The sequence below is a fragment of the Microtus pennsylvanicus genome, chromosome 3 (genome assembly GCF_037038515.1).
Source record: "Microtus pennsylvanicus isolate mMicPen1 chromosome 3, mMicPen1.hap1, whole genome shotgun sequence".
Lineage (NCBI taxonomy): Eukaryota > Metazoa > Chordata > Mammalia > Rodentia > Cricetidae > Microtus > Microtus pennsylvanicus.
In genome coordinates this window covers 26,044,226-26,068,266 of record NC_134581.1, presented here as the reverse complement: position 1 = coordinate 26,068,266, position 24,041 = coordinate 26,044,226, and the positions used below count along the sequence as shown (strand labels likewise).

The window sequence follows — 24,041 nt, the reverse complement described above, 5'->3', positions numbered from 1 at the left end:
CTTGCAGCTGCTTGGCTTTATGTTTTACTGAGGATCATTTTTTGTTTTTGTTTACCCTTAGGCCTCAGCCAGCCCATTAGCCCTGGCACATGCTCGTTAATCCCCAATGGCATTCCACTGGAAAAGGGAAATTCCAAAATCTGACCCTTCTGCAGCACACAGTAGCTATGATGTCTGTGCTGGTTTTCCTATTTCCTGGTGTTGCTGTTTCCCAGTTCTTGTGCTTTCCCTATACACGCCATTCACAGCGTGGTTGACAATCTGAAGGGTTCTAGGAAATGCTATGTTCCAATTTTCAGTTCCCTTCCTGCCTCCCCCTATTATTGTTGGTATTTGTCCTTCCAGTTTCTAACAACCCTGGCCTTGCTCACTTTAATCTGAGAGAACATGGCTCTCTCTCTCTGCCTCTCCCTTTTCTTTCTTCCTTCCTCTGCCCCTGTCTTAGTTTCTTCATTTTTTCAATTATTAATATATAATAGCTTTACTAAGCTTGGTTATACTTTCTCAAATTCACTCTTTGTAAGCATCCAAGTCAATGGTTTTTAATAAATTTATATTGCTCTAATTCAGTTTTAAAACATCAACATCCTACAATAAAATTGTGTATTTTTCACCCTGAGCCCAAACCCTAGGCAGTACAGGCCTGTTTTCTGCATCTATAGAATTGTCTTTATGAATGTTTCCTATACACAAAGATATGCAGGTGGGTGGTGCCTTACCCTCTCTGAGGAGTGGCTGGGGGTGGTGTGATGGGGGGGGGAGTGGGAACATGGATTGGTATGTAAAATGAAAAAAAGATAGTTTATTTTCCTTTTTTAAAAGTTGGATAGATTTGGGTATCAGTGAAGGCTTTTTTTTTTTGCAGTTTCCCTTGGATGATAGGTGTGTAGCCAAACTGGTACTCGCACATCTCTTCAGAAGTCACATTAATAACCACATACAGCTAGTATCTGGCCTCTGTGGGTGCTCAGGAGGTTACAGGGAAGACCAGGTTTGGGCGGAGGCATGGGGTGGGGAAAGGGGATCTTGTCTCTCAGGGATCTAAGGTGGCAACACTTGGGGCCTGTTCAGTCAGTAGAGCATTGAGACTCTTAATCTCAGGGTCATGGCTTCAAGTTCCACATTGGGCGCTACTTATAACATGATCTACATATATACAAACATATATATCAATTTATTAAGGGACGCTATGGGGAAAACAGACTTATGGACTTTGGACTAAGGGATCTGGGGACTGACCACATGCTGCTTCAGGCCGCATGACCTGGTCTTCACCACCCAAGAGAACACAAGAGCAAGAACGAAAGAGACCTTGTCTTTCGGCTTAAAACTTGTCATGTCTGCAGTCAAGACCACAACCTAGAGCTGGCAATCCCCAAAAGTCATTGGCTAATGGGATTGAAATCTCACAACACTGCAGATCAGATTGTGCCATACAGTTAAATTGGAAAATTAATATACATTTACTGAGTACATATTTAGGTTAGAAAATGAGTTAGATCAAGGAATTAGATATCCAGGATAGTGAAGGAAATTAATTCAACGATTCAGGGGACTTTGCAATGAGTCTTTGTAATCTCTCCCACAATGGATATAAAGTGAGTTCTCTATTGTGGAGGGAGTCGGAGGTCCACCAGGTATTGTGGCCTATGAGTAAAGGATTGACAGATGAAGCAGGAATGTGGCCTGTCAGATGTCAGGGATGACTGCTTCCATGGCACATTGTGTGTCATTCTTCTCACAAGGCAGACAGGTTCACAATAGTGCTGTCCAGTCTACCTGTGCTATTGGCAATGGAGTGTCAACAATTTCTGTGGCTTTCTGCTTGGATCAACAAATGAAGACATATGGTGACAGCTTAGTTCTGCCAAGCTGCATAAATCTCAACAAAATAAAGGCATAATGGTAAGCAATATGGCACTTTATGGAATGGTGGACTTAGTCTAACACTTTAGTCAAATTACTTCCATTTCCAGAGCCTCAGCTGCAGAACTTACAAAATGGTCAAGATTTGACAACAAAAGTAACTGTGTAGTTTAGACCTGATGCTTATAAGTCAGGATTTTTTTTTTTTTTTGGAGTGAGATACAATAGCATTTAGCAAAATCTAGTTTCCTTTTTATTCTTAAATGTAGTGTGTTACCATGTAATTATTTGCTATTCATGCCTCTAAGGCCACAAAGAACCAAGGTGATCATCATAAGGCTTGCTTGTCTTTTGATTCCCATTTCTGTTGTCTCAAGAAAGCTACCATCTTCTAAGAAGCCAAGGGATGCAGATGCTGCTTCCTAATGAAGCCTTGCTTCCTTCTAAATATGCACTGATTGTCAAGGTGATGGAGGAGGTTCATTATTTAGAGGCATAATTAAAGGGCATTTCCTTTAGCTAAACTAATGAGCAGTAAGTGCAGCAATATTTGCATGTTTAGACATTAAGGATGGAAACAGATGACTCGTAGGAGATTAGGAGGAAGCAGGGAAGGTAGAACAAATTAATCTCACTGCTGGGCTTCCAGAGTTATTGCACTTCAAGACTTCTTCAACGTGGAGGTCTTCTCTGGGAAGTTGGTTCTACTGTCTTCTCTTGTTTTATGGGATGATTGACTGTCTCATTACTATTCTGCATAAGTAATGTCACCATGGTGATTTGAATGAGAATGTCTCCCACTCACGGTTTGAACCCTTGGTTCCCAGTTGGTGCTGTCATTTGGGTGGCTTTAGTATGTATGGCCTTACTGGAGGAAGGATGTGGCTCAAGATGTGAGGAGTTTCTTCCTCAACTTGTTCTTCCTGCCATCCATTCACTCTGCCATCATGGACTCTAACCCTCTGGAACCATAAGTGTAAATAAACCCTCTCTCCTTTAAGTTGTTTTGGCCACAACGTTTTGTCACAGCAATAGAAAAGTACCCAATACTGTGAACTCTGCTGCAAAAAATACTAATGCATGATTTCTGATCAGGAACCTGTTTCTGGGATGGCTTCTGTGCCTTGTTCTAAATGCTTGGGGTCATTGATATTGGCTTATTCTTGTTAGTTTGTATATTCATGAATATTACAAATGCTCTTGTGTCAAGAAGAGTGGCTTTTTTTGAACAAAATTCAACATCCCTTCATAATAAAAGCCCTAGGATTCAGGGGAATCATATCTCAACACAATAAAGGCAATGTACAATAATTCCAAAACTTAAACTATACTTAATGGAGAGAAACTCAAAGAATGTCTCACTAAAATCAGAAATGTTTACCTTTTCTCCTCCTATTCAATATACTGCTTGAAATATCTTAGCTGGAGCAATAATAGAAGATGAAGATGATGCAAAAATGGAGGCATTTAAGAAATCAAAATATCCTTCTTTTTAGGTGGTATGATTCTATAAATAAAAGACCCTAAAGACTCCAGTAAGAAACTCCTACAGCTGGTAAACCTGTTAAGCAAAGTAGCAGGCTACAAAATTAACACAGAAAAACTAGTAGCCTTTTTATATACCATTGACAAGCATACCAAGAAAGAAATAAAGGAAGCAATACCATTCACAACAGTCTCAAAAAAATCTTACATGGAAATGGAAGCATACAGTGAAAGTTTAAGATACTGAAGCAAGAAATACAAGTTGCCGGAAGATGGAAAGACTACCACCCCCTCATACTCATGGATCTACCAGTAGAATTAATATTGTACCATCCTACCAAAAGGAAATCTACAGGGTCAATGAAATCCTCATCAAAATTTCATGAAATTCTTCACAGACTTTGGAAAAACTTTTTCTTAATTCATGTGGGAGTGTGTGCATGCATGTGCGCTCTCTCTCTCTCTCTCTCTCTCTCTCTCTCTCTCTCTCTCTCTCTCTCACACACACACACACACACACACACAGCAAAACAATAAACAAGGACCAGGATAGTCAAAGCAGTCCTGAGAAATAAAAATAATAATGGGTGCATAATAATCCCTGATTTAAAGTTATATACAGAACCACAGCAATAAGACATTACAATATGACATTAAAACAGACACGCCGGTAAAGGTAATAGAACTGAGGATTCATACATAAGCCCACACTTCTGCAGCCACCTGACGTTTGACAGAGTCCGAACATATTTATTGGAAAAAATATGGCAGCTTCAACAAATGGTTCTTGTCAGTCTAGATAGCAACTAGACAACTAGATCCTTCTTTCCCACTACACACAAATCTCAACTCTGAATGGATCAAGAACCTCAACATAAGATGTGACACTCTTAATCTGATAGAGAAGAAGTAGGGGAAATGCTTCAACTTATAAACAGAGGAAAAGATTTTCTAAATAGGACCCCAGTAACATGGGTATTAAGACCAGCAATTGACAACAGGACCACACAAAGCTAAAAAGCTCCTCTGTACATCACTGGAGTGGAGTGAAGAGGCAGCCTGTGGGATGGAAAGGATTTTTGTTTTTACTAGCTGTACATTTGACCAGGGTTAGTATCTAGATTAAACAAAAAACTTAATAAGGTAAATACCCAAACAAACAAACACTCCATTTTAAAATTGTAACTAAATAGAGAGGTCTTAAGAAAAAAAGAAATAAAAATGTTAAATGTTAAACTTCCTTGTCCATTGGGAAATGAAAATTAATCTACGTTGAGATTTCATCTCTCTCTAGTAAAATTGGGTAAGATTTTTAAAAAATGACAACATATACTGCTATGAATGTAGTGAAAGGGGAGCACTTTTTCACTGTTAGTAGAGTTGCTATGAAAACCAGTATGAAAAACCAGTTCCTCAAAGAATAAGAGAGAGATAGTTCTACCATATAGTCCCACTATACCATTCCTGTGCATGTCCCCAGAGGACTCTATATCTTACCTTGGAGATAATTGCTCATCCATGATCATGGTTGTGCTATTCAAAATATATTAAAAAAATGAAAACAGCCTAGCTGATCATCAACTGATAAATGGATGAAAATGAGGTTCCTACATATTATTTAGCTGCAAAGAAAAATGGAGTTGTGAAGTTTGCAGGCTAATGATCGGAGCTGGAAACCATCAGTCTGTGGAAGTAATTCAGACTCAGAAAGGCAACAATCCTCTCGTGTAGACAGATGCTAGCTTTGAATCTTGAGATATGCATGTTTAAATCTGAGTACCTATAGAGTCAGGAAAATAGCAAGGTCTTGTGGAGGGGCTATTTAAAGGGAAAGGAATAGAATGAAATTGTTAAGAATAGGAAAATGAGAATAGTGGAATAGGGAGGTTTAAAAGGGGCGTAGGTAGAAGAGGGAGTGCAAGAGATGAACATACTCAAGATTAGGAAAAAAATGAGAATTGCCACATTGAACTCTACTACTGTAGACACTTTCTAAGACATATAAAAGAACTTAAATTGAGTTACCTTATAATGAAGAGACAATCCCTCTCCTGAGCACCATAGGTTAATAAATTAAAAGTTTAGTGCAATGTATGGGTTGCCTCTCTTTGAGCTGTTCATCAGTGGGGATCCATAGACCCCCCCCTCAAATTACAGGCTATTTCCACTGCTCTTGGATACCTTTCAGAACTTGATGGTAAGATCCTATTGGTGAAGATACCACATACTTGAGTCGTAGGACATGGAGAAATCAAGCTGGCACCAAGCTGGAGGCTTCGTCCCTATTTAGTTTTCATGGTGCTGCACGGTGCTATGTATGGTACTGGGAGAAAAAAATAATCAACAGCTTAGCTAGCTGTGAACTATGCAAGGTACAATAATGACTGTCTTGGCAATGTATACACACTGGTACAATATTATCACAAATGCGATGGGAGTGACCAATGACTCTTTGATTGGACAAAGTATTAAACTGCTCCCCTCACATTCTCACCTTTATAACCATAGGTTAGTGATTCTTTTAGGCTGCATCAGAGAATCTTGTTTTTACAGTAAATGCTCAGTAATGCAGAGACACACAACTGGTCAACATGTGGAAAATGAGAGACTATCAGGTGTTCAGTTCTAAATGGGAAACTCCTCCTCTCAAGACTCGGGGATCATTACGGAAGAAGCAATGAAAGAATTCATAAGAGCCAGAGGTACTGGGCATTCCTAAGCAAAACAGTAATCTCTGACCATGACAGGGCTGATGTGCACATGAACTCAAAGTGATTGTGACTATACTCACGAGACCTTCACGAGATCAAGACAGTCTAAAGCTCAGCCTATGGGAGAGAAGTCTCTGGGCACTACTGAAAAGGGATGGCTGGGAACAAAACTTAGCTTTCCTCAGGCATTCAGGCCCTGAGAGGCTACCCATGCTCCAGTAGATCGTTCTACACCCATATACATACAGGGAACACCAATTCTACTTAGTTGGTTTTAAAAAAATATAAGAAGTCAGGAGGGGAAAACAGTAGAGGGAATGAGGGAGAACTTGAAAAGAAGGGAACGGGGGATAGAGCTGACCAAAATATATTACATGCATATATGATATTCTTAAACACAACAGCAAAAATTCCTGTGACCTTCAGAACTAGACTGAACCACTCTCAAGTGTCTGCCCCCAGGTCAATGAGTTACATGGTTAACATGCATCCCTGAGACTCTACAACAACTATCACATGTTAAAACAGTGCCTTTCCCTCTTGGGTTATGGGCATTTTAAGGTCATGTTCAAGGCTCTTCTCTTTGTCAGGTTAGAACTGTGGGAGCTCGTTGCTATGTCTTTTTCTTCATCCCCAACCTGGGTGCTCTGCTTAGATTTTGTAGAGTTAAAGATTTAGTAGAGTTAAAAGAAAGTACCCAGTATGAAATTAGAGCCAAAGTAATGATGTTTCCGAGGCTCCTCAATGCATAGGGACATCCTACTGATCAGCGGCTTCACCTCTCCTAAGGAAAAGGGTTATCATTAGAATTGGCCATTTTACAATCAGATTCACCTATGCTAATTTCTCGTCTTTTCGGAGGTGGAAAATATCAGTCACACAACTAAAGCAAACATTTGGGTTCTATGCCGAGGCATCAGCTCCCTTCTTTCCTGTTGGCACTGAGGCCTGGAAGGAACTGGAAGGGTAGGAGCACAACTCAGCCAAGTCGCCTCTGTCAGGACCACCCGAGGCTCTGGCAGCTTAATTCATTGTCTGAAGGGAAATTTCATTACTGAGCATCCTTAACTGTGTTGACACTCTTTCCTCATTTAACAATAAAACAATATTCCGTTTAATGTTGGTTTATTACCTTCTTTTTCACACTGCTTTTAAATATGTATTAAGGACTGTGTGTTGAGAACACACAGTCATTGCCTCTGGGCAGAGATACAGGCTAAAACACAAATAAGGATTCCATGGGAGTTAGAAGCTCTGTTGAGCAGTTGCTGCTTAGGGAAAGAGAACCTGAGAAGGGTCCAGCAACCTTCCATCTCTAGACTCCAACAGGGGGACGAGAACAAGAGGCACTGGGGCTGCATCAGCGAGAAAGCAGCCTTGCTACTCTGGACTCTGCACTCTGCAGCCTGACCCATGCTTTTGCATGGGATCTTCTGAAAAGAATAAATGAAGGAAAGCCTTTCGAGTAATGAGAGAAATCTGAGAAATCTGACTGAAATTGACTCTTCGAGTAAATAGCCCCTGTGGGATTGCCCGCTAACTAGACATTCTCAGTGATGAGATGGTGTCCCCAGAAGACGCTGATGGGATGATCTACCCCTGGGCTTTTCCTCTGGTTAGGTATCCGATGCTTTAGTATCTAATGTGCTAATCAATGCTTCACCAAAGCCCCCTGCTTGATCTCTGTGTTGATCTTCTGCTCATATATACAAAACCTAAGAGAGACAACGTAAAGGAGAAAATATTTATTTGAGTTAATGGTTTCCAGGGTTTCAGTTTGAGGTTGGGTCTATAGCAGTATATGAGGGAAAAGGCTATTCACCTTATGGTGGCCAAGAAGCAGAGGATCAGAGAAGAAGGGTTCAGGCACAAGATGCACTCTTTAGAGGCCAATCCCAGTGACCTACTTTCTCCAGCCAGGCCCCACCTTCCTATAGTCTGTTAGGCCATGAGTTCAATGGATTACAGTCCACTGATGAAATTAGAACCCTCACAGTGCAACCGGGTCTCAAAAGGCTCATCAGCTAGAAACCAAGCCTTCCACACATGAGCCTTTGGGAAACAGTTTCAGATTCAAACCACCACAGGGTAAATTCATATTAGCATGATCAACTGTAAGCTAGGGGAAAGCTCTGTCAAGACAAAGAGGTTCTCCAGTTTGAGTTTAGCATTTCCAGACTCAAACACAGCATGCCATCCTCTTCCAGTGAAGGCAGGATCCTTTTTCCCTTTTCTCTTTGTTGGTCCCTTAGGCTAAAGTATAATACATCCTAGAGAGGAGTCTGCCCCTTGTGCAGCCTCATCTGTAGGCTAGTGAGAAACAGCGCTGAGTGGAAAGCCAGGCACAAGATGTGAAGGGAGTCATTGTTAGGTAACTTCCCCTCCCTCTGTCCTAGGGCTTTTCTCGAAGTAGAGGGCTCAGGAAATCTATGGCTGAGGTATCTACACTCGTACACAGAGGAGTCCATAGGCCTGTTGTGAAAACACGGCTCAGGGTCATCTCAGTAAGAGGCAAGGAGATGGGACATGGCTTGATTTATGATTCCAAGACCTCCCCAAGGCTCACAATGATGTATTAGTTTCCTTTTGCTGCAATAACAAATCACCTCTAACTTTGTAGCTTAAAACAACATAGATTTATGATCTTACTGTTTTGGAGGTCAGAGGATGAAATAAGTTTCAGTAGACTAAAATCATGGCATCACCATGGCCATATCCCTTCTGGGGTTCTAGGAGAGAAAGTTTTCCACTTTGTAAAGGTTGCCAAATTCTTTGGATCATGACCTCTCACACTCTAGTGCATCACAAAAACAATCCAGAACAATCTTTCCGTCTCAAGATCTTTAACTGCTCACAGCTACAAAACGCTTTTTTGCCATGTAAGGGAATACACACACGTGGGTGTCTGCCAAGGTGGCTGCCTCAGAGGTACTCAAGTAAGAAGGCATGACACAGGAAATCAGGGGCAGCTATGCAGCAAGGACCAATGAAATAATGAAAGGTCACTGCTAGGCAAATTTAAGATGGAGGGAACTTGGCTCAGCAATGGTTTGCATGGCACCATCTCTCAAAGGAGGCAGAGCAGGTGGAATGAGGATGCCTCTCGCTGCTTTTTCAGAGCATAAGTCACCTAGTACCTGCATTGCTGGCCCGAGAGGAATGCGCATGCCTTGAGCAGCTTAGGACCATTCTCTGTCAACACCATGAAGCCATGTAGCTACCTCTCCCCCAAGAACTAGAAGATCTGCTGGAGATGGAAAGAGACTGGGGAGGGGTGGGTTCCAAGAAGATCAGGGGCAAATTAGTGTTCCTACATATAGAGAAGTAAAATATCTAGTCCTCTTTGTACATGATCGTGAAGTCGTTGAATTTGGGACCCTTGGTGTACACATTATTTACTCAAAATAACCATGCAAATTGGTCTCTTCAAAAAACCTGTTTGGGAGCCTACCTACGTGAGAAAACGGAAGTTCCATTCAGCCTTCTCTGTCTGTTTGGGGCCCCAGCTCCCAGAGGAAGGCAGGCATCCCTGAAGACAGCTTACAGGTGGGGATGCTGAGCAGGGCAGTGATACCACATTAGAACAATGCCAGTCTGTCCAGGAGTGAGTCTTTAATAGCAGAATTAGAGTGCTGACAATGCCCAATTATTTTGCTCATTAAGATGACTGGTCTGGTCTGGACTGACCATTCTCTAATTAACTCCCTGGCACCAGCTATAATAATGATTGAACTAACCCATTTGACTCCCAGTGTGACTGAATGGGCAAACGCAAGGAAACTGATTTTGCATCATCCTGACACTCCGTCTCCAGGAATAAAGGATGTGGTCTTTTTAAATCTTCTTCTAGGAGCTTTCACATTCTATGCAAGAACAATGGACTTGATAGGCAAAGGCCTTGGATCCAGACAAATGTGTGTAAGTCTTGGTTGCGGGAAAATCAAGGCCTGTGACTGTCTCCATTATGCAGAAAAATAAAGATCATTGTCGATACTGGTGGCTTGGATGAAGGGAGTCCATGTTCTCATAGCCCTCCTCCCTGGATGTGGCCTGGAAGTGTTGGTTTCCATGCACAATTCCCTCTCCAGGGAGGTGAGCTATGGAGCTGGGAGACTGAGAAGCATCAGGAAAGGCACAGGGAGAAGCTGAGGAAATGGCGCACAGGGCAAAGCCCCTGTCACCCAAGCATGAGGACCTGGGTTTGGATCCCTAGAACTCATGTAAAGCCAGACATAGTAGAGAAAGTCTGAAATTCAAGCACTCTGTGGCACAATGGGAGGGAGAGGTAGAAAAATCTCTGGAGGCTTGAGAGACAGCTCACATGGCAGAGTGGCAATAAGAGACTTTATCTCGAGTCATGGCATGCATGCACCCAAATTTATACACATACAGAGATTTCTTTTTAGAAGGACATGATACGCTTTGTTTATGAAGATCCAGATGTCCCAAAAAGAATGTGTTTTTTCTGTTGTGGATTTTTTTTTAAATATAAAAAGTGCCTTTTATTTATTCATTGAACAGACTCAATCTGGTGGCCAGACAAAAAAGACATACTACAGAATATTTGGTTTGGCCTAATGATACACATTTTTAAATGAGACCATATTAAAAATTGAGATGGTTTACATGAAAATCTGGTTTTCAGCTTCCAGATAGTTGAAAGTACAGTGTCAGGCCAGATTTTGTATGACCTGGAGACAAATCTGTAATTCACCCAGCCAGGCATCTGGCTTTACCTGGCTGGGTCTCTCTAAGCCTTGCTGCTTCTCAGTAACCCAGTGTTTTTTGAGTCTGGAACTCCTACAGGAGAATGTTGCCAGGGAACATTCAGTGGCCACAACCCAGCAGATCAGTGAGCATCCTCAGAGCAAATCATTGTCCCTGGTGCATAGGCAAGATGATGGCTAACCAAATGAGACCAATTTCTGCCTCTCGTGGACTGTGCTCTTCATGGATACTTGTTCACCTCATATGAACTGGGACACCTGTGCTCTCTCTATTTCACTGAGGCTGTCACTCAGGGTCACTCTAATGGGGACAGGAGAGGACACCATTCTAACACCAACAGTTCAATGGGAAGACCATCAGAATTCACAACACTGAATCAACCATATCCAAATAATATTAAAGCCTAGAGGGCCTGTGGATTGATAAACCTTCCCTGGCGGTGCTGGGCGCTCTTGTCTGAGTTTGCACATGACTGAATGCCTAGCTGGAGGGATTTGCATTAGTAGATCCTGAGTAAAAAAAAATATTATTAAAATGATAAAGTGTTAGCATCACTTCAGTGAGATGGCCTGGATTCTCAGAGGCATTCCCTGGGGCTGCCTGGCTAGACTTACGGGCGATCCATATGCCTTGGCAAAGGTCTTTTGGGGTGTAAGTTCGGGGGAAAAAGGTGGAAAGACATGATGTCCCTAGGGGCATGGGTAACTTCTTTGCTCTTGGCTACCCCTGGAAAGTTATATAGGAAACATCCTATACATCATTTCCTAGTTTCAATGCAAGGAAGGAGCCAGCTGTTCAAATGTGCCTCTTAGGAATTGGGTCTTGGTGTGATTGTGGAGATAGGGGACATTAGTTCCTGCCACTGGCTCTATGTATTGCTCTAGCCAGTTACATTTGCTTGACTGCAATGCGATGCATGTCATATCAGACTTTCCAAGTTTGCCCACACATAATGTCATAATCTTGCATTGAATAATGGATACTTTGATTGTAGCCTGTCCACCTGGGAGTTATATGATACAAAAATCTACTTACTTAAGTCCTACCTTCCCCACCGTTCCTGAACTCTTATCACTTGGGTCCCATTTACTGTCTGTCATCTTGGATGCCTGACTCTGCACATGGACCTTTTCATACCAACATTCCATCTGGATGCTTCTTTAGCTTTTATTCACAGGCCCACATCAGACAGCCCTGCCTCTGTACCTACCAGGTGCCCTGCTTTCTGACCAAGCACTGACTGCATGATACTCTAAACTGTCTTTTTGATGCATGAGGTCATGGACACTTCTAGATAGCAGAGGCTTCTAGTTCTGTACCGACCTGGGGAATGAAGCACAGAGTCTAACTTACAGAATAAGCTAAGTAGGACAGAAATCCAAAAGCCCCAGAAGGCATTAAAATCATAAGAGGCTATGAGAATGTTCATGGCAGACAGGAGTTCAATTGCACATGACATGTTAGACCAGTTTAAATTCTTTATGGCAAAGGCCAGCTGTAGACTCACAGTTAATCCAACTTGACCCTAGAAATAAGCTAACAAGGTAACAAGATGAACACTGTTTAAGGACTGGGAGAGGAAGAACAAATGGGTCTATGAAATGAATCAAATGTTAATTCATCACCAGAAGTTTTTAAAGAGATCTCTGAGACTTTCTTCTCTCTACCCCTCTCTTTCTCCCCTTCCTCCATGGAGGAAAAAAGGACGGAAGGAAAGGAAGAAGGAAGGAAGGAAGGAAGGAAGGAAGGAAGGAAGGAAGGAAGGAAGGAAAGGAAAGGAGGAAGGAAAGAAGGAAGGAAGGAAAGAAGGAAGGAAGGAAGGAAGGAAGGAAAGGAAAGGAGGAAGGAAAGAAGGAAGGAAGGAAAGAAGGAAGGAAGGAAGGAAGGAAGGAAGGAAGGAAGGAAGGAAGATCTATGGGACCCAGGTAGTTTGGAATGTGCTCAGTGACTCAGCCCCTCTTTAACTGCCTGACTTTCAGAACTGTTACATCCACTATATATTTATCTACACAACCAGGGTTCCTTCTTTGTCTATTTTTAATTTCCAACCCTGCAACTTCATTTGCCTGTATCCTTGTTTCTCAATCCCATCTCAGAAAATGCCTCGGGGTAACTATAATTATCTCCACCAGTATGGCAATGTTCTTATTAAAGAACCCCTCACAATATGGAATTTGTTTTAATTCACTTCAATTTGTATTATATATTTTAAAACATCCCATAAAAACCATCTGGCACGTCAGGACATAGCTGGGAGGTTGCTGAGAAATCATATAAACAATGTCAAGATTTTACCATTCCTCCGAGCCCCAGAATCCTTAACACAAAAAGGAACTGCAGAAGAACACACACGCTGCCTTTTCGGTATCCCAGGATCCAGCCGGGTAGCATTTTCTGCGATCGGGTCAGACAGCTGCCACTGGCTCCCCACACTGCCCTTGCTTTGCTCACACTGCAGAGGTTCCATTAGAGGAAATTCCCGGGGCTGAGGAAACTGGGCCCCACAGAACATCCATGGGAGTGTCTGTGAGAATGGAAGGGGCCCGCAATCACTCACATCTCCACAGGAGTGAGTTCTCGCTGAGGTCAGTCCCCCTGGGAGCCAGGGGAGGGGGTTGGGAGAAGATGGAGAAGAGGCAGAGTAGTAAGGAAACAGAAAACACGGGATTATGAAACACTCGGTCCTAGAAACGGTGAGATCGCAATATACCAGTGGGTCGAGAATGGAGAAAATAGTTCTGTAGGTCACAGCACACACAACGTGGGATGAAGTTAAAGTAGAATAAAAACAAAACAAGGGGTTGAGACCTGAGACACTGGGGACTATGAAATGAGCATCGTTAACTGACATCTCACCCCTACCTCTCCCTTTTGCTTATTTAATACCGTTTTTAAAAAATAAAATCTTGCCCACGTTCACCTCTTGGGGAAGGCCCTATCAGTCTTTCTTCCTCACTGGGAAGCACCGTCCTCCTGAAATGAGTACACTCTGGCAGTCTCAGTGCCTTACAGTCCTCAGCAACACACACTACAAATCTCTGGACTCAACCCAGACCTGTGATTTGTTGTAGAGAAGTGTGATATACCAGGCCCTGTGATCAAGCCAGAAAGCGCCAACGAGTCAGCTTTCCCACTTCTGAAAAAAGAAGACACTGCTAACAATGCTCCATGTCATGGCTTTCTTCAAAGTCCTCAGGTCCCTGTTCTCAATCACCTGTCATCAAAAGCAAGCCATACTGTCACCCAAAGGAGAAAGGAAACTGTCAAAGGCAAGATGTGAGACTCAATGACACAAAGACCAAAGACATGTCAACAGAGATCTTCAGCTGGGCCTGGAGTCAGGACAGACATTTTCCCATTAGTTCAACAAAAAGCAAGTGGAGCGGATGCAGGTGCACAGATGCACAGGTGCACAGGCTCTCTGACCCTGTGGCATCTCAGCTGGCACCAGTGGCCCTTTCTCCTACAGGCTTTCAGGGGCAGTTTCCACCCTGACTTAAGAGACTATGTGCCTTCCTGAACTGACTTTTCCAAAGCCAAGAAACTGAGCAGACCTGGAGAGAATCTACCCATTGCCAAGGCCCTGAGAGCAAACGGATGGTCCCTGCAAAGGAAAGAGGAGAAGGCATGCCCTAAGAGCCTCACCTGGTCCAGCTTCCAGTGAAACTCTGCAGGGCGGAAGGTATCCGCCTGGTCGAAGTCTTTCCGCAGGAGGAAGACGAGGCGGCAGTTGTGCACATACAGGGCATAGTGATGCCGGTTCATCTCTGAAAGGCAGAAATGGGGTTGGGGCATGAGAGGATCTGCTTCCACCCAAAGAGCCTTGCGTTATGTGGCTAGGCAGTTTAGAAGACAAAGGATTGGTCTCTCTCATTTTCTCATCTATAATTGGTTCTGATTAATTTCCCAGAACATATGTTGAAGAAGACTTTGAAATGGAATAAGCACTGAGAAGGCCCAGAAAAAGCTTCATTGGAGAAACTATCTTGCCTTTAGACACTGGCCTGAAATTTCTTCTCCATCAGATGCCAGTGAAAGATGATCATGTTGGCAAGCTTGTGGTATGTACTCACAGGGGCTCTCTGCCAATCCCATCCATCCCTGGGCTCCTTCAGTGTGGGTGATTTCTCCTGGAGTTCTGGGATTTGTTTTATTTTCTCAGTCTTGACACAGTGACCACAGAACACATCTCTTTTGTCTTCCTAATCTATGCTAAGAGGGCCTGCCTTGCTTTTAGCTGCTAGGAGGAAACAAATTGATTTTCCAGCATTAGACATAACTCTGTGGCTCTTCAAAGTGACGAATAATCCCCCCTCCCCAGGCACAGTGATCAATCAATGGAACTTTTCTTCCTCTGATGAAAAGACTTCCTTACTTGCTTAGGAAATCTTATGTCATGGTTTTAGCCATGACACTTAGAGCCACAAGACACCATGAATTGGCAGGAGATTAGCTGTTCTGTACCGGCATGGAGAAATCACATTTTACTTGGCCGTAGAACACAGAGAAATTTACTAGATGCATGTACACTCTAAGTGGGTAAATGAGTAAATGGGCCATATATAGGGATGAGCATAGCCTTACATTTAGACTTCAGTGGAGGGCTAGAAAGATGGCTCAGTGGTTAAGAGCACTGTCTGCTCTTCTAGAGGACCAGGGTTCAATTTCCAGCACCCACATGGCAGCTCACAACTGTCTGTAACTACAATTCCAGGAGATCCAACACTCTCAAGACATGAATGTGAACAAAACACCAATGCATGTAAAATAAATATTTTTAAAAAAGGACTTCTGTGGAACTGTATCTTTGATTATATTAGGAGTCATCTAGCTTCTTGGTTTCAGTTTCCTTATCTGAATCAGAGTAGGGATAGTGGAGTAGTTTCCTGTGCATCCTGTGTAAACCTTGCAATGAAGTCAACACTGGCCTCATTTCTAGAGATGAGCCTTAATTGGCTTTGTCTAAATAGGCTCCTGTCAATCCCCCAACACAGGAACTGGTTCAAGATGCCTGCCCAAGATCAACAGAGAGGGCCATTCTCCTGGCCACACAGCCTCTGCTGAGAACTGGCTGGGAGGACTTGGTCTAGGCCAATGGTTAGTACTTTCCTAGGTAGTTCTGGGATAGGTACCAGCAGAATGTGAACCTAAGGGATGCCTTCTTTCCTTGGGAGAAGTGCAGTATAAAACTAGAGGTCTCTGGCAGTTGCAGTCTTATTTGATAATCTGAAATGTGTACATGTAAAGACACAGCTCTGAGAAAATGCATAAAAATCTTGTACCTTGATCAGAGTTTACCTACAAGAGGCTATGAAGTCAACAAAGATCTGGGAGTTTTCAGGCACAAGAAATCTACATTCTCTGCATTGGTTTGATTTTAAAGTTATCTGATATCATTTGATCCGGACTTCCCATCTCTGTAATGGATAGCATCTTAATTGCTACAATGAGGAAATGTGTGTAAAGCATCTGCATGAAACAGATGTTTAGTGGCTGCTGGTTATTATAGAGGCCATTGCTGTGCCTTGGGACTACAGCAGTGCAGACAGCCATGTTAGATGCCATTTCTACCCAAGCATCTGCATTCTCTAGAACCTAACCAAACAATGGCAGGAGGAAGGGCAGTTGCTACATGTGCCCAGTTTGGAGGGGAACCACTCTTAACCTCTGGGTTGGCAAAACCCCTTGGGCTTGGTTATGAGTAGTCTACCAAATGCTTTTTTGCCCCTTTATGATTATATAACAGATTTTCTGTGTTCCTACTAACTGTTAGGAAAAGGAAGGTAGAAATATTTTTCTGCCTTTGTTAGCTTTATTTGGAATCAACTGGGGTGAAGAGGTGGACCAGAAATACTGGAAGAACAGACCTCCTCTGCTAGAGCATCCTTCAGCCTAGGCCCTTTCTCCTTCCCTCTGCCTCACTGCTACAGACTCCTGGATCAACACACAAGCTCAGGAGCATCTCCTGATCAATCATCAGGCAGCAGGGAGTGAGGATGTTCCCGCCTCTTCTCACACTTGAAATCCTTCTGAGAAGTTTTTTAGTCACTCGGGGGCTGTGGGCACACCCTTGTTTTCTCATAGGCGGGAGGGTTTCTGTAGTCCTCCCTCCTGGGCTGACGCTCTGCTACTGCTAGGTCAGGTTGGTCTCCGTGTTTCAGGATTCCCAGTAGGAAATGTCAAGCACTGTGTATGGCCACTTAGCATTCACGGTTCCCAGCTGAACTCAAAGTAAGTGGGGTGAATCCCCCCAGCAAGAAGGGACTCCAGCTGCAGGGCAGAGGTGGGGGCATGGAGGTGATATGGAGCAGGGCAGGAGCTGGGGAGGAACTGTGAGTGGTCACTGGCAAGAGCATCACTCACACAGAGAATGGGAGACAAAGGCCAGCAAAGGCTCAAGCATCCCTTGTGGCAGAGGAACTGCTGTGTGTGTACCTAACCCTTTGCAATCAGATGTGCGGTTAGTTGATTCTCATACCCTCTCCATAGCTGGGTGAGGGCCCTGTGACCAAGTTCTGGGAAGTGGGAGGTAATGATCAGAGGTGAAACATACAGCCTGCTGTCTTTGACAATAAAACTCTCTTATACTCAACGGTGTTCTTTCTCTTTAAGGGCTAAGTATAACCAGAACCAACAATGCTAGGATTCTTGTCTCAGAACACCTGAACCGAGCAGAGCTTTGTCCTCCTTACCCACCACTGAACAAACAAACGAGGGAAACCCTGAGAGGAGAGTGGCCACTGAGGGCTTTATCGGCAGTAATGATTATAGTGAATTTCCTTTTCTCTCTCTTTCTTCCACACAGTTAACCTTTGCTGACTAATCAATTCTGCCATCCAACTATTTATAGATGACTTTATAATGGACCAGCATTAGCAAATTTTGTTTTGTTCACCAAAGCAATCTGACGTTCACGAAGGCCAGTTTCATAATTTTCTCAATATTTATATTCTTTGACTTAGTCATCCAACTTCCAGCCGGGAAATAGAAATGTGTGAACGTTAGGCTCTAGAATGCTCACCACAGCACTGTTCTACTTGCCTTTGAAGAGAGACACTCTAAGTAGCTGACAAAAGAAGTCATTAAATAAAGTATAATAAATCCACATGGCAGAGTTTTAAGCTGGCATACAATTTAGTTTTTAAAGATGATTTTATCTGTCAGGCATGGTGGTGCATGCCTGCAATCCTAGCACTTGGGATTTAGAGACAGGAGGCTCACAAGTTCAAGACCGCTGTGGGGAGCAACATGAGCTTTCTGTCACACACCCCTCCAAGAAAAAAGTACTTTATTATATGGAGATACGACCTGGGTATAGTTATATATGAAACAATAGTCCCGTGTGCATTATGAAAATAAATTGAAATGGGAAGAACATTCTTATTCATAGAGATAAAAGTAACATTTTAATGAAATAGTCTGTTATCAGATAATGTCTCTTCAAGTGTTTGGATTTTAGGTGGTTTAGGTATATTTTGATACTTTCCTGTGCTTTCTCCATTTCTGCTGCAATGTGTATCACCTTGCCACTGTAAAAATTTCCTAATATAAAATAAAAGTCCTAATCAGGCCTTGATTAAATCGTAATATTTTGTATTTATATTACTGTCCTCCCAGGGAGCTAAGACAGACTGAAACATTTATGCCTTCTCTAACAATCTTTTTTAGATGGATATTTATGATGCATGGTGTGTGTGCGTGTGTGTGTGTGTGTGTGTGTGTGTGTGTGTGAAGGTCTGCATACATGTATGGGTACAAGAGCACAAACTTGTATTTGTGGAGGTCAGGAGACAATCTGAAGGAATTGTTTCTCTCCTTCCAAGGTGTGCGTTGCAGGCATGAAGCTCAAATCATCAGACTTGGAGACAAGTGCCTTTTCCCACTATTCCCTCTCCTTAGCCCTCTGTGCCAACCTTTAACTAACTGTAAGGTGTGGCTTCCTGCAAGGGCAGAGTCGAGGCACAGGACCTTGCAGGCCTGAGGTGCCGAGCATCCTGCTGGTGAGCCTCTGTAATAGGGAGGTATTATTGCAGACTGCAGGCACGGCTGCCCAGTAGAGTTCCCGAATTGTGGACGTAGCATGGGACCCTGACACCCACACGTCAAAAAGCTTTGCTGGCTTATTCTACCAAGAGCCTGTGGTGCCTCTGTTGTAAGAGTCTGGCTCTTGGGTGTGCAGTAAGTGCTCCTAGACACGCATACACTGTTTTAGACAGTGGTGCTGTGCTGGCTCATTACGCTAACTCTCCTGTTTCACTTGCCCTTGTGTAGGCAGAAACACTGTTTGGCTTCTCTATTTCCCGGGAGCGTTTGACACATATTCAAAAAATACTCATATCTGCAGCTGCTAAGTCTTGATCAGTTGTACCATCCTGAGGCCTCAGGGGAACTTTGGACCTAGAGCCATTATATCCAGAGCAACCACCAGGTGTTGCTAGGATGAGACCACTAAGCCCAGCCCCACGATTAGTGCAGGTCTATGACATCTTTCCTGCATGAAGATTCCAGAGAAAAATCTATTGTTGGTGCTGATTCCTCCTACATGGACTAATCTTATGTGTAGGCAAAAGTCAGGCAATCCTGGCTTAGTATCTATCTAGAAAAAAAAACATCAGCATAGACCATAAGGCTCTATGGATGGATGGAAAATGTAGAGGTCTTATAGTGACATGAAATGGAATAACCTTAGAAATAGTAATGATGGTGCCAGGGTATCACCTAAACTAATAGTCCACTACTTCTGCATCTTAGGAAATGATTTCATATTTTAATTCATACTTATTTCCGCCACTTGGCCTATGGGGAAACCGAGGCTTATGGAGCTTAATAACTCCTCAAAGGTCACATTTCAACAGCCATCTAGGTGAGCTGTGGACCTGGGCTCTCTGACAGCATGTACTAAGCTACCAGTCACTCTCTGTGCTGCCTCACAGATAGAAACGCTGATTTACCCGACAAAAGTTACATTTAAAATCAGAGACAGGAATCATAATTAAAGGCAGAGTTTAAAACCTGGCAAGAGATCTCAAGACATGTGTGTATCTGTGTGTGCATGCATGTGTGTGTGTGTATGTGTGGTGTGCTCATGTGCACACGGAGGCAGAGTGACACATCCGTAGGATGTGAACTTAGCAGAAGCTAAACTAACATTCTGGTTCCCATGTTTATTGGCTGTGTAACTAACTACCTGGGACAAGATGGATAACGTCTCATTGAATGTTTCCTTATCCTTAAGATGGGAGACAATAATGCATTCATCAAATTTCCCTCATAAAGGTTCAGAAGAAAAGTAGTTGATACCAACCATACATTCTAAGTGACTAGCAATGTTTTGAGAGCTTGGTGTATATTTAAATTACTTAATTGGCATAAACAGCTCATGAGGGAGATGATACTATTACAAGATGAGGCATCTGTAAGTGATGGGATGTGGTCAATCCCCAGAGCTACATTGTGCTGGACTAGCATGAAAGAGATGTTCAACACCCGCTAGCTAGCATTGTTCACTTTCAAACTACTGCTTTAAGTTGACAGGATCCCTTTATTCAAACCAAGGGCTTTTAAGAACACTTGTATGATATAGTAAATGTGTAGTTTCTTTGTTGCAGGAGGGATGAAGTCCTCCTCACCACCACCCCGCCCCAGGAGCCCTAAGGTGCTTCCATAGACAGGGAAGTTCTGAGGAACTCAGTTTAAAGATTATTGATCCAAACTGCCGCATTCGCTGTTTACAGCTTTTCTTTGCACTCTTCCCTAACCCTGCTTTACCCAAATCCTAGAAAATCAGCAGTTGGAAAACCAGAGCATAGAATGCATTCCCAAGCTCACTATTGTGCTTCTATCTTAGCACACCCACCACAGTTCCGTCTGTCCAGCCATTGGGGATACAGCAGGTGAGAGACTCACCAGTTTTATCCGAGTTACAGAGGATGGTTTCCTTCTCGGCTCTCACGCCAGGGCTGGGGCCATGTTTCATCCACATAGTGATGGTGAACTGGTCTGTCAGGTTCTTGGGCACAATCCCATCGGGGATCTTGGCACCCTGCCTGCCATCAAACTTGAAGATCATCTCACCGCTGTCCGCCAGCAGTCCCGCAGTCCAGTTGGTAGCCGCACTAGGGGATGGCAAAAGGTCGATGATGCCCGAGGATGCTCCTGCAAAGGGAAGAGATAAAAGCACCATAGCACCATGGGTCCTCCCTGCGGGTGGGAGTGTCCTTGCCTTCTGACTTCTGCTGCCTTGTCAGAATGCAGCTAGTGTACTGAATGAGGTCTGGGCTCGTTCCTGACCTAGGTGGCTCAGAAAAGAGCCCAGTGTCATTCTAGCCTCTGACTTGCTTCTGGTCTGCTTAGGTACATGTTGGTAACTAGCAGAGAAAAGTGATATATATGTCCAGGCAGGTATAATCAACTATTGTACAAGGAAAAGCGCGAGAATAGCCTGAAGTGTCAGAGAACCACGGGGCTTGTATTAGCTCGATTTCCTGCAGACAGCCAGGGCTTAATTTGGGTGAATGGATTCAGGCACCTGTCAATCAATTAACCTGCCAGTCATTTGTTGAGCATTAACCCCATGTCTTGATCCGTGCTAAGGTCTGTCCACATGAAGGTGAATCAGATACTTATTACCATGAAGACTCTAAGAGACAACATAGTATGATCAGGGTTATGATTGGGGAAAATTCCGGGTTCTCATCTCAAGAGAAGTTGGTAACTCACTTTGTACACTCTACATTTTTCTACAACCATTGGTTGAAGCCAAATGGTACGGTGCTTGAGACCAGGGGCTCTGAGGGCTGCAGCACTCAATTGAACACTTGGATTTGACACCTGGCAGCTTGACTTGGCAGTTTTGTGACTGGAAACATGTCCCTTAATCTCCCTGACTGTGTTACCTTCCGTGGTGTAGGTGGGGACCGAATAGGATTATGCATTCAAGCTTGCAGCTAAATGCTTAACACACGATGAGTGCTCTCTCAGTGTGAGCTACAATTTTATCAACACCATTACTGTGGGTTTTTTGCCAGGCTAGAGCAGGAGGCTTTATTCTAAACCAGCAAGATTATACAGGACCCACCACAGGACAGCTTTGTGGAAGGTTAGGGAGAGGGAAGAGCTGACTGTTCTCCTGGGAGGACCCTTGGGCCCCAACTCACTCTATGGAGCAGCAGCCTCTGTTTTATAGAAAGAGGGCTCAGTTGCTCAGGTAAGATTGGGGAGGGGTTAGGAGCCTCCTGCTATGTTCAAGTTTGATTAGTTGGGGAATGCAAGCTTTGCCAGGGCTGTGCGGGGGTGGGGGGGGGACGTCTCCGGGCAAGGCACTCAGCAGTCATTGTAAACGTTGTGTTGGTGGTATGAAGGTGAGAGCAGCTGCCTCCCGCTGAAGATGCTGATGGGTGGTGGGAAGTGTGCACTATCTGAGGTCTGTTGGGTCATTGGCCTTTTGACCTCTGCAGAGCAGAAAGTCATCTTATCCAGGGTTTGGGTTTCAAGGCCAGCTGTCATGGAAAGTCTCCTACCCTGGAGACTCCTCAGGAAGGTGCCACATTGGAAACCAATATACTTCATTATATTGTACATTTTAGCCAGACTTCCCTTTGGGTTTGGAATGGACCATCAGGTACATACTCATTGGCTTGAAGTGGAAGACTATACTACATGGGAAAATATGATTCCTTTGAGTATAGATACTCTACTTAGACTGCATTAAGTTCATCCTGAAAGGGGCTTTAGCAGGGCTATCCTTGAGAAGGTGGGGGATGCAGCCTCTCCATTGACAATTCTCTGTGGGAGGTACGGGCAAACTTGATGTCATGATTCACACAGGCATTTTCTAGGGATGCTGTTAGGTAAGAGGCCCCAGATTGAGGGAGCCCAGAGCCCAGGTTCCTTCTAAATCTCCTCACTCAACTGGAACAAACTTCTATACACACTTTTTGCAGAGTCAGCAAACGTGGAAACTGGAGCCCATGGAGGAAGTGACTAGACCAGGGTCACCCTAGCACATGACTAGCTAGAGACAGGTGCAGCTGTGACATGCAGATGATGTGCGCCTGACACAGCCTAGTGTCTAATGACTAGCCAGCTGAGATGATCACCCCAGTCCCAAGAGGTGCCCCTTCTCCGAATAGGTGTCTGTTCCCAGGGGAGCACACTGAGGCCACCTAAGCAGGGCTCCAGTGTCTTCCTGTGTAGGGGAATGGCAGTCTCCCTTTCCTGTCCACAGATGTTGCCTGTCGGAGAACATGATGCATTTAGCCAGATGGTGCAGACGTCCACGGACTTAACAGATTGAATGTAGGTCTTGGTATGCTTAAACAAACTAAAGAAGATTCGTTTCCACCCAAAGTTCTTTCACCTCTTCCTCACAAAGAATTCTCCAGGAAAGCTGTGGGAAAACAAGGCATGCCACTTGCAGTCATGGTGTGGCAGCAACTGCACATCCCAGTATGCTTACGTTGCTCCTTTGGAATCCTCAGTGACAATTCCTAGAGCCACTAAATGTAAAGGATTCGTGTTCTTCTGGTGAATTACAACTGTAGTCTCAGCACTAGGGGCTCCAAACCAGTGATGAGCTCTGCTTCCCTGGGCTCTACCAGCGTAGAATCACTGCTCTGAGCAGCAAATAGAGACAGGACAGGATGGGGGAGATTTATGGGTACCGGCCAATGACAGAGGTAAATTGGGATGTAGAGGTGTGGTTGCTTAGGTCTGTATTCTGCTGTGCATGGCCTGAACGAATATGGACAGGCAGTGTCCTCTAGCATTTCAAAGTGGAGCTGTGGCAAGAGTGATGGGCACGGGGCCATCAGAGTCCACTACAGGGCATAGAAGGGGTGAAGTGGGAGGATCTTGAACGAGGAACTGCTCCATCTAAGATCAAGGCTCACTCTATAGTATTCTCAGGAAGACAGATGCTGAGCAACAAGCAGATGCATGGCATCACTCCCTATCATCTCAATAAATGTGTATTCAACATCTAAATGATGCCAGGCAATGCCATGAGGGCACAACCTTTAACCACATGGAAATGGCTTCACCATTAGTGACTCAGTAAACCTTTTACTTTCTTGGAGGAACAGTTAAGTTCGTAGAACAGTTCAGGGTAGAGGTTCTTGGTAGAACCTAGCTAGGAAGGCCCTCTTCAAGTGCCTGGTGTACCATTGCACCTGGGAGATAGAAGAATGTGTGCGTGCATGACATAGTTCTCTGACCCATAATATCAACTCAACCACATGTTCGGAGAAATGA

The 24,041-nt window shown here is 43.8% G+C and overlaps 1 protein-coding gene across 2 annotated transcripts in view; it reads right to left on the bottom strand.

Moving 5' to 3' along the window:
* Positions 1 to 24,041, bottom strand: part of Clstn2 (calsyntenin 2) — a 558,760-nt gene that overhangs the window by 66,584 nt on the left and 468,135 nt on the right. For both annotated transcript variants that reach the window (XM_075964915.1, XM_075964916.1), the window contains exons 7-8: positions 20,697 to 20,945; positions 14,436 to 14,557 (exon numbers count right to left, since the gene is read on the bottom strand). In XM_075964915.1, coding sequence (XP_075821030.1) covers positions 14,436 to 14,557; positions 20,697 to 20,945 — 371 coding nt within the window. The remainder of the gene's footprint in view (positions 1 to 14,435; positions 14,558 to 20,696; positions 20,946 to 24,041) is intronic.